Below are 15,255 nucleotides of genomic sequence, written 5' to 3'. Positions count from 1 at the left end.
ACAAAAAGTTCAGAATTTGTGAACTTATTTTTTGTGTTTCACTGTATTTATAATTTACCCAATGCGGTTAGCGTAACGTTTTACAACGCCAGTGACCCGGGTTCAATTCAGCCACTGTCTGTAAGGAGTTTGTACCATTCTCCCGTGTCTGCATGGGTTTCCTCCAGGTGCTCCAGTTTCCTCCACATTCCAAAGACGTACGGGTTTTAGAAGTAGTGGACATGCTACGTTGGGTGCCGGAAGCGTGGTGACACTTGCGGGCTGCCCCTAGAACACTCGACACAAAAAGCTGCCTTTCACTGTGTGTTTTGATGTACATTTGATGAATAAAGATATCTTAAAGAAGTTAAATCACTCACTGTGATGGAAATCAGTGGATTTAGCACCACCATGCAGTTGATTAGACCTTCTGCTAATTTGCCAAATCTTCTGACACACAGGGCCTTGTGGTTGTCAGAATGGAAAGCCTAGAGTCAATTAGACAGATACATTCATGTTGATTCACGCTTGTAAGGGAATGGGACAGGGACTAAAATAGAAGATCCAAGGTGCAAGGCTGCCGTTCAGGGGAGCTATCTTGCTCCAGTTTTATTTGACAGAAGCTGCGGGTATGGCTGCGGCCTCACCAGATTGTGGAAAGGGTTTTATTGTCTACAGACAGGTCTGTGGCTGTGCTTCTGATCTCCTCTGGTTTGTGTTTCACAGAATACTTTGAGCACAATAGCTTTGAACAGTTCTGCATTAACTATTGCAATGAGAAGCTTCAGCAGTTCTTCAATGAAAGGATCCTCAAAGAGGTAAGACATGCACTTACCTTACTGCTATGTTAACCTAGATTAGAATCAACGTCGGAGAAAATAAGGGTCTAATGTTACCATGGAAACCAATATTACATAGGCCTCTTATTTTGCTCTCAGGAAGCTCTGCTTCAGGTTGCTGTTAATAGAGTTTATAGCAAAAAAAAATCCTTTTTTAGAAACTGTACAGATTTAAGTATTAAACTCCATGCAGTGGCCTTTGGGTTAAGGTCACTGGGGTGATTGCTTCCCAGTCACCATCAATGCTGAGTAACTTGGGGGCCTGTGACACTGGAGATTTGACTCTTACAGAAGCCCTGCGGTTCCCTGATTCCAGATAATGGTGGAAGAAAATCTGACAGAACTAATTTTATCATCAACCAAGTCTTAGAAATGGGAAAATTGCAACCATTCTGCAAATGGTAATAATCCTACCTTTTCATCCCCTGTCAGTTAAGAAACATTAGGTGAAGAGTATCTAGGATTTCTCTTGCAAATTGGGCAGTTTCAAGTCAAAATCCTATATTGCATCAATTTTGAGATAATCCAAAATTACACAGAAATTGCACCATGTAAGGAGCTGCTCAACTCTTGGTGTTGCATTGAAATAGCAGCCTGGGTTATGCCAAAACACTCCGTCTCAAAATTCTTCAATGTGGGAACAAATGTAATTGTAGGCAAATTGGGGAAGTTACATTAAAACTATGGAGCTGCGCATTCCTTGATATTTTTCATAAGTTGTGGTATGTGATATCTGGAATGTTTATAGAACCACAGCACAACCTGATGCAAATTCATTTATGCACAGGCAGTTACTTAGCTAATTGCTAGCACAGTAATATCTGTGCAATAAATCTCTGGCAGTGCTGATGAAATGCTTTATCAGTAAAAGATGAGGGCAGCAGATCTCCCACGCCATTGATCTCAATGAATTGGAGGGTGCCCCATTTTGGAAGCTATTTATAGTTGGGAATGTGTTACAGTATGTGTGTGCTATGTTATTTGTTGATCTCCCAAGATATAATTGTGATAGAGTTCACAGAACCTGCTGTTCCCATTATCTATGTTTTCTCTCCTCTCTTCTGTTTCATTCTCTCTTTTGCTTTTGGCTTTTAACATTCTCTTCTTTTCACTGCTGACCACCACCTTGTGCTCTTCCCTCTATTCATCTGGGTGGTGTAAATGATGGGGCATGTGGCATTGTGTAGCAAGGAATAAAACTATCAATGCCAGCACTTGCATCTGAAGTGGGAACTGCCAGGGAAATTGCTGGTCAGAGGCTCATTTCTCATCATCTTCCTAAGTTTTGTTTTCCCCCCATTTTATTTATTTTGTTTAAGCCTGGTTGTAAAAACTTTGAGAAGACCTTTTTAGGTCATGCATTTGGTGGTCAGATTATAGAGCTGCAGGATAGCTTTACGCAAGCAAATTCCATTGCAATGCAGTAACCTAGTTTATAATGGCAATGCATCAATAGAGATGTGAGCAATAACGTGACAGTGAAAAATAACCATTTATCCTTGAGGACTGCACACACATGGATGATTGTCAATACAAGCAGGTTTACTCATGCAGCTAAAAATAAGAATGTTTTGATAATTCTGTATTGATGTGATTTATCAAGGTTCTTGAAGGCAGCAGGTATCTGTAATGTTTCTGGTGACGAGCATTCAACATTTATCTTGCCTGTTGCTTATGTTGTGTTGGATGATTTACACAAACCAGTAAATGGTTGGCAGCAGTCCTAATGACTGTTTTAGAGGTGCACAAAATTAAATTAATTCAGACAAGTGGCATTAAATCACTGCTTGGGAGCTGCTGTCTATTCTGTTCGCACCAATGATCCTTTGATAACACCCAATACACTCCATAGTGCTGATGAATATATAGTTTATCATTTTTGAGTGATGCTTAGTGGCAAACGTGATCAAATGTCAACCCACGCTCCCAATTGACTGACGATTGTCAATGTCTAATCTTTTTGTAATTAACAGTGGGGTATTCAGATTTATTAAAGTTCACCTGAAGCTCAAAATGCTGTGACCCAGGTTTGAAAATGTGACGTACGTTTCACTTAGACCACAGCTTTGGTCTTCAAAGCACTTTTAAAAAAGGGCCTTGTGATTTAATAAGAATTTAACATAATTTTTTTGGAATAAAAGGTGCAGTGGATTCGTAGGTGATACGTACAGTTGGATTTGCATTATTAGGTAAAGTCACAGTAAAATAATTACTTGTATATTGAATAATTAGGTCAAAAAAATCAAAATCAGGTTTTATACCGACTTGTATGTCGTGAAATTTATTGTTTTGCAGCAGCAGTACAGCGCAAAGACATAAAATTACTATAAATTACAAAATAAATGAATAGTGCAAAAAATGTGAATAATGAAGTAGTGTTCATAGACTGTTCAGAAATCTGATATCAGAGGGAAGGAAGCTGTTCCTAAATTGTTGAGTGAGGGTCTTCAAGCTCCTGCACCTCATCCCTGATGGAAGTAACGAGAAGAGGGCATGTCCCCGATGGTGAGGGTCCATCTTGAGGCACCGCCTCTTGAAGATGTCCTCAAAGGTGGGGAAGACGCTGGCTGTTGGGTCAGGTAGCTCTCTCAGTAATGGCAATGATGACAGCATTCAATCTGGGCTGTCATCCCTGAGCCTCAGCCTGGTGGACACCTGGCATGAAGTGGGGAGAAGGTGTGGGGAAACAATACAATGTTCTAGTTGCTTTTTGTCTCAGAAGCAGTGCCAGGGTTTTACTCACAGTCCAGCTGTCCTGACTCCTAGTAGTGGAGCTGACCACAAGGATAGGGTGACTCTGTGGGGTCCCTGAGCTGTGTGAAGAGCTTGGTATAGCAGAGGAAAAAGAAGCCCCTGTTTCTTTACAACGTGGGTGGCTGTGTTGCCCTCCGTTATAAGAAGCTGGTGAGCCACCTGGAGATATAGCTCTGTACTTCTGCAATTCATTGTGGCTTGTTTCACCTCAAACATCTGTACAGTACTTCTGGATGAGAATCTGTTCAGTTTTGTGTCATGGCAGACTGAGTTAAATCAATATCTATCTTGTGTCTGTAAGTTCAGTCTCCACTGTGTAATCTGGTTCCAATCTGCATCAGGAAGTAGCGATGTTGGGCGTAGGAAACTCTGAGCAAACAGTTGTGCTGATGCAGTCTGAGTAAACCATGTGTGTGATTTAAAACATAGACATACACACACATTCTGTCTGCCTGTCTTTGCTTGTCTCTCAACTGAGAACAGGTGCTGGAAATCTGAAATAAAAACAGTACTGGAAGTACTCAGCTGGTCAGACAGCATCTGTGGAGAGGGAAATAATGTTAATGCGTTGGGGTCAATGACCCTTCATCAGAACTCCTTTAATTATGTTTTCTAAGTTAAAATGAATGTGTATCAGTTATTAGCAATGCTGGAAGCAAGATTAAAATTGCACCATGTTAATTTACTGTTGGTGATGTAAAGATAAAAGAGTTTGAGCATTCTAGACAGTGGTGTTTTCCGATGATTAGTGAGGTAACACTGATTTGACTTCTTCGCTTTCAGGAACAAGAGCTGTATCAGAAAGAAGGGCTTGGTGTGAATGAAGTGCACTATGTTGACAATCAAGACTGCATTGTATGTACCAGTTGACCTGGGTAGCAGGACTCGTTCTGTTTCTAGTTTTGTTTCAGTTGCATTCTTTGGACGTAATGGTGACATCTTTGTAATTAAATCAAGATACAGAAAATTAAGAGTCCTGAATTACGTACAGGAAGGGATGACATGCTTGTGTAACACTTGAGACAAAGGGCATCCCAGAGCACTTCACAGTACGTGAAGTGGTTTTGAAGTGTGGTCACTGAAAGGTCAGCAGCTATGTTCTATTTTTGAGTCTGGATCCCCAAGTCATTTCTCTTGTTAGACCTTGTGTGCGTGTAGGACAGCCTGTGTTTTAAACACAGCTCATTTTCATGTAAGATCATAGAATAGAATGGTTACAGCTCAGGAAGAGGCCATTGTGCCCTTCATGTTTGTGCCAGCTTTCTACCAGAGTAACTCACTACCTGTGGTCCTTTCTCCACGGTCTTGCACATTTTTCTTCACCATGTTTCCTGTTGAAGACCACAGTGGAACCTGCCTCCACCACTTCTGAGGCTCTGCGTTCCCTGTCAGTTCCCACTTCAAATGGGAGTAAGTTGTAGAGCTGATTCAATGAACGTGGAAGCTGGTGGGGTGGGGGCTGAGGACCAGGAGGAGAGGGATGAGGAAAATAGATAAATTGTGGCTAAAGGCTCTGTCCACTGTGGTAGAGAGGAAGCCAAAGTTCAGGGAGAAGGAAGACATCACAGAAGCACCAGTGTGGAAAGTCTTATGACCGGAGCAAATCCGTCTCCATCCCACCACCAAAAGGCCCAACTGTCTTTCGAAGCAAAGCAGTGATTCAATTGCATTTCTTCCAATCTAGTGTGTTGCATCCAATGTAGGCTCCTTTACATTGGAGAAATCAGATTGGGAAATGCAGATGGGTTGACCCTGCATTCAATCCGCAGGGGTATCCCTGAGCTTCCTGTTGCCTGCTACTAATTCCCCTTCCCCACTCCCACCTCTCTGTATGTGCCCTCCTGCACTGTTACAACAAGGCCCCACACAAACTCGAACAACAGCACCTCACCTTCCATCTGGATACCCAGCAGCCTGCAGGACTTTAATATCAAAATTAGACAACTTAAGGTAACTCTCCTGACTGTATCAGAATGGAGCAGGGCATCCACCTGTGACTGCAGCTCAGATTTTCTCCTCCCTCAGCACAACCTGACTTGCTGGGCATGACCTGCAGCCCTGCCTCTTGCAGCCTTTTAACCTCTGTATTATCACTGCTCCTTTAACCATTGACGAGATGACCTCAGTTACAGGCTATCCCCACAGCAACTCTGACCTTGCCCTATCAGAGATATTCCCTTTGACCTATTCATTCCTCCCTGCAGCCTGATAATCACTCATCCTCTCTCTTTCAAAGTTCTGACAAAGGAGCTTCATATTTGGTAAGGACCAAAAAGATGCATCCTTTTCCCATCCTGAAGAAGCCATATAAAGTCAAATAAGAAGCCTACTGCCACCTTCAGGCCACTATTCAACCCTTCTGGATAGATGGAGAACCTGCTGAGGTGGGTCCCTCTCCCTGAGCTCTGACGGCAACACCCAAGGGATCTGTGATGTAAATTTCCCAGCGGGGACTGCTCTGATGTTGGGTGATTGGGGAACCTGTGCCTCGGCAGGGTCTCCTGACCGCCACGGTGTGTGGGCTGCAGCCAGTATTGAGCACTGAGGGCGGGGGTTGCTGCATTTCTGGGTTTTCCCCTTTCCCTGCATTCCCTTCGCTCACCTGCTCGCAATGGGTTTTAAACTTGCCGCACCACAAGGGTTGGTGACAAACCTCCAGCAAAGAAGCTCAGGTCTGCAGAATCCAGGCTTGGTACAGTGTGTGCAGTGACACACGGCGCTGTTATGTGGCCAGCTGCCTCCTGCTCAGCACGTCACATGAATCACAGAAGGAGGTAGAGCAGTGAAGGAGGCCATTCAGCCTGTCGAGCATGTATTGACTCCATGTAAGACCAGTCCAGCTGGGTCCACTCCTCTGCCCTCTCTCCATAACCCTGCAAATACTTTCCTTCCAGTTACATCCCGGATCCTTTAGAACTACATGGAGTCATGCAGCACAGAAACAGGCCCTTTGGCCCTGCTGGTCCATGCCAACCAAGATGCCCATCCAAGCTAGTCCCACTTGCCAGCATTTGTCCATAACCTAAACTTTTCCAACCCATGTACCCGTCCAACTGTCTTTTAAAGTTGTTTGTACCTGTCTCAACCACTTCCTCTGGCAGCTGTCTCCACATACACACCACCCTTTGTGTCAAAAAAAGTTGCCCCCTCAAGTTCCTCTTAAATCTTTCCCCTCTCACCTTAAACCTATGCCCTCTAGTTCTTGATTCCCCAACTCTGGGGTGGTGGGGGGGGGGGGGAGGGGGAGGATTGAATGCATTCACCTTATTTATGCCCCTCATGATCTTATACACCTCTATAAGATCACCTCTCAGTCTCTTATGCCCTAAGGAATAAGGTCCTAGCCTGTCCAACCTTTCCTATGACTCAGCCCCTCAAGTCTCCTGGCAGCATTCTGGTAAATCTTTTCTGCACTCTTTCCATTTTAATAACATCTTTCCTATAGCGGGCGACGAAAACTGAACACAGTACTCCAAGTGCAGCCTCACCAGTGTCCTGTACAACTGCACCATGACCTCTTAACATTTATACCCAATGCCCTGACTTATGAAGGCCAGCATGCCAAAACCCTTCTTCACTACCCCGTTGACCCATGATTCCACTTTCAGTCAACCATGTACTTGTACTCCAAGGTCCCTCTGTTCTACAACATGCCCCAGGCCCTGCTGTTCACTATGCAAGTCCTACATGGATTTGACTTTACAAAATGTAACATCTCACACTTAACTGAATTAAACTCATTTGCCATTCCTTGGTCCACTTGCTCAGCTGATCGAGATCCCCCTGTAATTTTGATAACCTCCTTCATTGTCCACTATATGACCTATTGTAGTGTCATCTGCAAAATTACTAACCATACCTTGTACATTCTTATCCAAATTGTTAATATAGAAGACAAATAACAATAGGCCCAGCACTGGCCCTGAGGCACACCACTAGTCATTGGCCTCCAGTCCAAGAAGCAACCTTCCACTATCACCCTCTGCTTTCTACCATCAAACCAATTGTGCATCCAATTAGCCAGCTCTCCCTGGATTCCATGTGATCTAACCTTCTAGAGCAGCCTAACCATGTGGAACTTTATCAAAGGCCCTTATTGAAGTCCATATAAACCACATCTACTGCCCTGCCCTCATCAACTTTCTTGGTCACCTCATCAAAAATACTCATAGAACATAGAAGAGTACAGCACGGAACAGGCTCTTTGGCCTACAATGTTGTGTCAATCTAATAAATTAGCAATCAAATGCCCAACTAAACTAATCCCTTCCACCTAAATATCCAATCCTTATATTTCCCACACATTCATGTGCCTATCTGAGAGCTTCTTGGATGCCCCTATTGTATTTGTCTCCACCACCACCCCTGGGAGCGCGTTCCAGGCACCCACCACTCTCTGTGGAAAAAATTGCCCCGCACATCTCCTTTGAACTTACCCCCTCGCACCTTAAGTGCATGTCCTCTGGCATTAGACATTCAAACCTGGGAAAAAGGTATCTGCTATACCTCTCATAATCTTATAAACCTCTATCAGGTCTTCCCTCAGCCTCCGCCGCTCCAGAGAAAACAACCCAAGTTTGTCCAACCTCTCCTTCTAGTACATGCCCTCTAATCCAGGCAGCATCCTGGTAAACCTCTTCTGCACCCTCTCCAAAGCCTCCACATCCTTCCTGTAATGGGGCGACCAGAACTGAATGCAATACTCCAAATGTTGCCTAACCTGAGTTTTATGAAGCTGCAGCATAACTTCCTGATCCTTGAACTCAATGCTTCAACTAATAAAGGCAAGCATGCCATACGCCTTCTTTACCACCCTATCAACCTGTGCGGCCACTTTCAGGGAGCTGTGGACTTGGACCCCAAGATCCCTCTGTACACCAGCACTGTTAAGGGTCCTGCCATTAACAGTGTACTGTCCCTTTACATTTGATCTCCCATAGTGCAACACTTCACATTTGGCCGGATTAAACTCCATCTGCCATTTCTCTGCCCATATCTGCAACTGATCTATATCCCACCATATCCTTTACCAGTCTTCTCCGCTATCCACAACACCATCAATCTTCGTATCATCTGCAAACTTACTAACCCACCCATGTACATATTTATCCAGGTCATTTATATACATTACAAACAGCAGAGGTCTCAGTACGGATCCCTGTGGAACACCACTAGTCACAGACCTCCAGGTAGAACAAGTCCCATCGACCACTACCCTCTGTCATCTATGGGCAAGCCAGTTCTGAATCCAAATGGCCAACTCACCGTGGGTCCCATTCATCTTAATCTTCTGGATGAGCCTCCCATGAGGGACCTTGACAAACGCCTTACTAAAATCCATGCAGACAACATCCACAGCTCTACCTTCATCAATCACCCTCGTCACCTTCTCAAAAAACTCGATCAAGTTAGTAAGACACGTCTTGCCCTGCACAAAGCCATGCTGACTGTCCCTAAATAGGCAATGGTTTTCCAAATGCTCATAAATCCTATCCTGAAGAAGCCTCTCCCGTAACCTCCCTACCACTGCTGCGAGACTCACCAGTCTATAGTTTCTAGGATTATCCCTGTTTCTCTTCTTGAATAATGGAACAACATTAGCTACTCGCCAGTCCTCCGGGACCTTGCCTATGGCTAGACAGGACACAAAGATCTTGGTCAAGGCCTCAACAATCTCATCTCTTGCCTCTCTTAATAACCTGGGGTATATCCCATCAGGCCTTAGGGACTTATCCACCTTAATGTTCTTTAAGAGACCCAACACTACCTCCTTTATCTCGAAATGCCCTAGCATATTAGCACACTCCACACTGATCTCACTATCCTCCACATCCTTCTCCTTGGTAAATACTGATGCAAAGTACTCATTTAGGACCTCACCCACATCCTCCACCTTCAAGCACGTGTTCCCTCCTTTATCCTTGAGTGGTCCTACCCGCTCCCTAGTTATCCTCTTGCTCTTGATGTATGTGTAGAATGCCTTGGGATTCTCTCTAATGCTACTTGCCAAGGACTTTTCATGGCCCCTCCTGGCTTTCCTAATTCCCTTTTTGAGTTCTTTTCTGGCTTCTTTATAATCCTGAAAGGTTCTGTTTGTTCTTAGTTTCCTAAGCTTTACATACTTTTTCTTTTCCTTCCTGACTAAATTCACCACCTCTCTTGACATCCAAGGTTCCCTTGCCCTGCCATCCTTGTCCTTCCTTCTTACTGGAACATACCTGTCCTGTACTCTGTTGGTCTTTAAACACCCTCCACGTGTCAGATATGGACTTGCCCAAAAACAGCTGCTCTCAATTAACTCTCCCTAGTTCCTGCCTAATACACTTGTAATTTTCCCTGCTCCAATTTAATACTCTCCTACAAGGTCCATACTTAGCCTTATCTATAGCTATCTCAAAACTTAAGGAGTTGTGATCACTGTTCCCTAACTGTTCTCCCACTGAAAGGTCAGTCACCTGACCAGGCTCATTACCCAACACCAGGTCCAGTATGGCCCCTCCTCTCATTGGACTATCTACATATTGATTTAAGGAACCCTCCTGGATGCACCTAACAAATTCTGCCCTATCTAAACCTCTTGAACTAAGGAGGTCCCAGTTTATATTTGGGAATATGATCAAGTCAATCTAATTCATAAGACATGATCTCCCATGCACAAAGCCATGCTGACTACCTCTAATCAACCTTGTCTTTCCAGATGTACATACATCTTATCCCTCAGAATCCTCTCCAGTAACTTACCTACCACAGATGTTAGACTTACAGGCCTATAGTTCCCAGGTTTTTCTTTGATGCCCTTCTTAAATAAAGGCACAACATTTGCTACCCTCTAGTCTGCCAGCACCTCACCTGTGGCTAATGATGATGCAAATATCTCAGCCAGGGCTCCCACAGTTTCTTCTCTAGCCTCCCACAGTGTTCTTGGATATACCTGGTCTGGCCCTGGAGATTTGTCTACTTTCATACCTTTTAAGACATCCAGCACCTCCTTTACTATAATGCGGGCTATCCCCAAGATCTCCCTATTTACTTTTCCTAGTTCCAAAGTCTTCATATCTTTCTCCATGGTAAAAACAGAGGAGAAATATTCATTAAAAACCTTGCCCAACTCCTGCGGCTCCACACAAAGGTGTCCCGTTTGGTCTTTGAGGGGCCCTATTCTCTCTCCAGTTACTCTTTTTCCCTTAATGTACTTATAACATCTCTTTGGATTTTCCTTAATCTTCTCTGCCAAAGTTATCTCATGTCCCCTTTTTGCCCTCCTGATTTCCTTCTTGAGTACACTCCTGCACCCCCCGTACTCCTCCTACTTGATCCCAGCTGCCTGTACCTGACCGATGCCTCCTTTTTCCTGGCCAGGGCCTCAACATCCCTCATCATCCAGGGTTCCATACTCCTGCTAGCCTTGCCCTTCACTCTAACATGAATCTGTTTTGAATCTGTCACCAATATCATCCCAGCAGCGCATTCCACACCTGAACCATGTGCTGTGTAAAAACATTTTTCCTCATGTCACTTACGGTCTTTTTGCCCATCAGCCTATGCCTTCTGGCAATGGGATCAGTTTATCCATCTCCTCTTGTCTATTTCCTTTGTGAGTTTAAACAGAATCTCACTGACTTCACTTAGTATGCATCCTTCTCCCATTCATGATATTGGTTTGCACTGGTCCAACCATCCCTGGTCAAGTCAACTCCAGGTAGGACTTTCACTATGAATGGTAAGGCCCTGGGGAGTGTTGTAGAACAGCAGGAGTTCGAGTATGTGCTTCCCTGAAAGTGGAGTCACAGGTAGACAGGGTAGTGAAGAAGGCTTTTGGCATGCAGGCCTTCATCAGTCAGGGCATCAAGTATAAAAGCTGGGAGGTCATGGTGCAGTTGTACTGGATGCTGGCGGGGCCACACTTAGAGTACTTTTAGTTATGGTTGTCCTGCTATAGGAAAGATGTTATTAAACTGGAAAGAGTGCAGAATAAATTTACTAAGGTGCTGCCAGGACTTGAGGGACTGAGTTACAAGGAGAGGTTGGACAAGTTAAGACTTCATTCCTTAGAGCGTAGGAGACTGAGGTGATCTTATAGAGGTGTATAAAATCATGAGGGGCATAAATAGGGTGAATGCACAGTGTTTTTCCCTGGGTTGGGGAATCAAGAACTAGAGGGCATAGGCTTAAGGTGAGAGGGGCAAGATTTAATAGGAACTTGAGGGGCAACCTTTTTTTTCACAGAAAGGGTGGTGGAATGAGCTGCCAGAAGAAGTGGTTGAGGCAGGTACAATAACAACCTTTAAAAGACAGTTGGATGGGTACATGGGTAGGAAAGGTTTAGAAGGTTATAGGCCAAATGCTGGCAAATGGGACTAACTTGGATGGGGCATCTTGGTCGGCATGGACCAGTTGGGCCGAAGGGCCTGTTTCTGTGCTGTATGATTCTGAACACTGTGTAACTCATACTGAAAAGGAAAGCATTGCCGCTGTCCCCATGTGGTCATTGTCATCCCTGATCCTGACCTCCAACCCCTGGGCCCTCAGATCCCCCTCATGTCCACCATCTCTAGATTTCCCTGACTCCTTCGTCCCTCTCTCAACCTCCCGATCCCTGCCTGCCCCTGTGATCCAGTCCTACCACCTGACTGAAGCACTTGACTTGTGCTGACCACACCTAAGTTTCCCTGAAACTCTCGGCAATGTGAGAAACCAATTAATTGTTTCAGTTTGTTGAACTTGCGTGTTGATTTTATTTTGTCAGCTCTTGGTTTAAGTCTCCTGGCATCAGGCTGACAAGTTGAGAGTGGCTGCCTGTGTTGCAACAGGCCAGGTTGGTCGGTTAGTAATTTTAACAGGTTACAGTGGCATTGAGTCATCTGTCATGGTGCTTGGACACTGAGGGTTAGGGGTTCAAGACAAGGTGAGGATCGTGGCAGTGGGGAAAGAAGCAGAGGTAGGAAAGTATTGGCTAAAATGTGAGAGGGAGTGAACACAAATTATGCATTGCCCAACACTGAAGCTGTTTAGTATTTCATCTGAAATCTGTCAACCGTTGTTATATCATGAACTTAACTATTCCCCTTACAAGTTTGTTCTTATTCTGCCAATAAACAGATTTGATTGAAGCTAAATTAGTGGGGATTCTGGATATTCTGGATGAAGAAAACCGCCTACCTCAAACCAGTGACCAACATTTTACTTCGGCAGTTCACCAGAAGCACAAGGATCACTTCCGACTCACAGTGAGTTACTTGGCAGTAGGAGTGCAGCCACTCCCAGAGTAAGACTCCCCACTGGCACCTGCCTGTGCACCATGTGCTGGGACTGGTCCCCACCAACACCTGTTTCTTGATTTGTGCTGAGTTAGCCATTCTTGCGTGGGGGGTTGTGCCCCTAGACGATACAAGGCCCAACTCATCCAGAGCTCCAACCCCTGAACACTGCTCACTCGGGTCTGCCTGCGAAGAGCACCGTGAACGTTGGGCGAGGACGGGAGTGGTCTTAGCAACATTGGCTAAAGTAGAGGGACTAAAAATGTGCTTAAAAATGAACCATCTGATCAAGCCCTTGTCTTCCAGACTGGAATGGCAATGCCAAATGAACCGTGGATAAAGTAAGAGTTGGCTAACTTAAATCCAATATAACTATTATTGTAAGCTTTCTTGCAAGGCATGTTTTTGCTAAATGTATCCAAATATTGCATATTGGGCCCACATTTGTTGTGGTTTGAACTGTGTATAAAATTGCAGATAATTTGAACAGAAATGTGCATTGTGTTGCTCAGCAGACTGTGGTGGGGTTGGAGGTTGGCAGTATGAAAGGATTAATGGTGCAACTCTTCCACTGTACTGAGTCATTCCTTCCAGCATGGTCTAGGGTACAGTCTTCTGCTGGGAGCCCAGCTCCTGCACACTGACACTGCACAGGGTCTCTTCCAATGCAAGGGATCACTACAGTGACAGAGGCCCCCACTTCCCTTGCCCTTTGCCAGCTGTCAAACCTATCCTTCAAATTTTATGTTTGTGAAGTTCTTTAGCACTCAATCATTCACAACTATTCTGGATGTCAAAAGTAATGTGAAAGAGATTAAACTTGTAAAAAAAATAAATAAAATTTGTCAAAGTTAAAACTCTGACACTCTCTTGCAAATAGTTACAAATAATTAAATAGTCTCTTAACAAATAGTTAAAACTAGATTAACTAAATCATCTCAACAGGAAACAATCTGCTAGAGGAACTCAGCAGGTCGAGCAGCATCCGTGGGAGGAAAGGAATTGTCGACAATTCAGGTCAAACTCCTGTATCATGAGCCGCTGAGTTCCTCCAGCAGATTTTGTTGCTCCAGATTCCAGCATCTGCAGTCTCTTGTTGCTAACTAAATCATCTGTTGGCTGGGCATTGTGCGAGTCCCATCGAGGCTCTCTGCCGAGCAGAATACTGCATTGTAGTCTCCACTGGGGAATTGCCCAGTCATGGACACATACGCCAGCACGTCCCAGTGGAAGATTTTTCCCAATGTGGTGATGATTCCAAGCGGACATCAGGTTGGGTGAGTTCCCTGCAGGTCTTCATTATGCTCTGTCGAGGACCTCAAGTTCTCATTCAGTCCAACAGCCAGGGACTGTAACAGGTTGTTGTTATGAGTTATAGCAGATGCAACAAATGACCAGTTAGACTTGTGGGAGTGACATGATGGCACAGAAGTATTGCTGGGAACTATTCTTGGGTATTGCTATTAGCAGGAAACTTGCATCTACTCAATACAAACAGGTTCTTCAGAAAGTGTAGCCAGTGTTAGAATTGTAATTTTAGGAGGTAATTTGTTGACAATGTAGTGTGGATGTAAATAATTGGTGTTAGAGTGGGGTCTTCAGTGTGGGTTGTGCCAGACCTTACCTAGTGGTGGGGAACATTGAAGTGCTACTGTTGTAATATTTGTAAACCAGAACACATCTTTTCTTTGCTCAGATTCCTAGAAAGTCCAAACTGACGGTTCATAGGAACATCCGTGATGACGAAGGGTTTATCATCAGGCACTTCGCTGGAGCAGTCTGCTATGAAACGGTAAGCTTTTGAATTAAGTACATTATTTGTCTTTTGGAACTACAGAAGTGAAAGAAAGACTCCAAGTCTTGTGTGTCTTGTCCAGAACTGGACACAAAAATTAGATATGGTCTCACAGGAACTTGTTCAGCTATAGCATAACTTCTATCCAATTTGTTTTCTCATTCTCTAGAATTCTATTAGGGATGGTTTTGATTATTTTCAATATACATCTGTGATATTTTAAGGATCCATGTACACAGATCCCTAAGTCTCTTTGGACCCTGAATATTTCTGATCTTTCACTATCCAAGCCTTCAATCCTTTTTTAGGTCCAAAATAGATGATCTTACACAAGGCATGTTGAAATCCATTTACCACAGTTTTTAATCTGTTAATGCCTCTTCTTAATTTAATGTGTCCATTCACATTCCTCACAATGCCAACCATCTTTGTGTGATTGACAAACTTAAGTATGTGGCTGTCGATCTTTTAAGTTGTTAACAAATGCAATGTACAGTATAGTTGAGATCTCAAGACAGATCCCTGTACAATTCCACTAATCACATCCTGTTAGAGTACCTATGATTATCTCTTTGTCTCCTGGTGCACAGCCAGTTTCCCAGCCAGGTCAATGGAGTTGCCTTTAACTCCA

General features: G+C 44.1%; 1 protein-coding gene across 1 annotated transcript in view; it reads left to right on the top strand.

The window, feature by feature from the left end:
• Positions 1-15,255, top strand: part of myo6a (myosin VIa) — a 244,455-nt gene that overhangs the window by 169,505 nt on the left and 59,695 nt on the right. Inside the window, 4 exon segments of the mRNA XM_052011416.1 lie at positions 706-797; positions 4,356-4,428; positions 12,672-12,799; positions 14,526-14,621. Of these exon segments, the coding sequence (XP_051867376.1) occupies positions 706-797; positions 4,356-4,428; positions 12,672-12,799; positions 14,526-14,621 (389 nt within the window).

This window comes from Pristis pectinata, chromosome 3, assembly GCF_009764475.1.
Source record: "Pristis pectinata isolate sPriPec2 chromosome 3, sPriPec2.1.pri, whole genome shotgun sequence".
Lineage (NCBI taxonomy): Eukaryota > Metazoa > Chordata > Chondrichthyes > Rhinopristiformes > Pristidae > Pristis > Pristis pectinata.
Note: the sequence above shows the minus strand (reverse complement) of the source record. Positions and strands in the feature narration are given on the sequence as shown.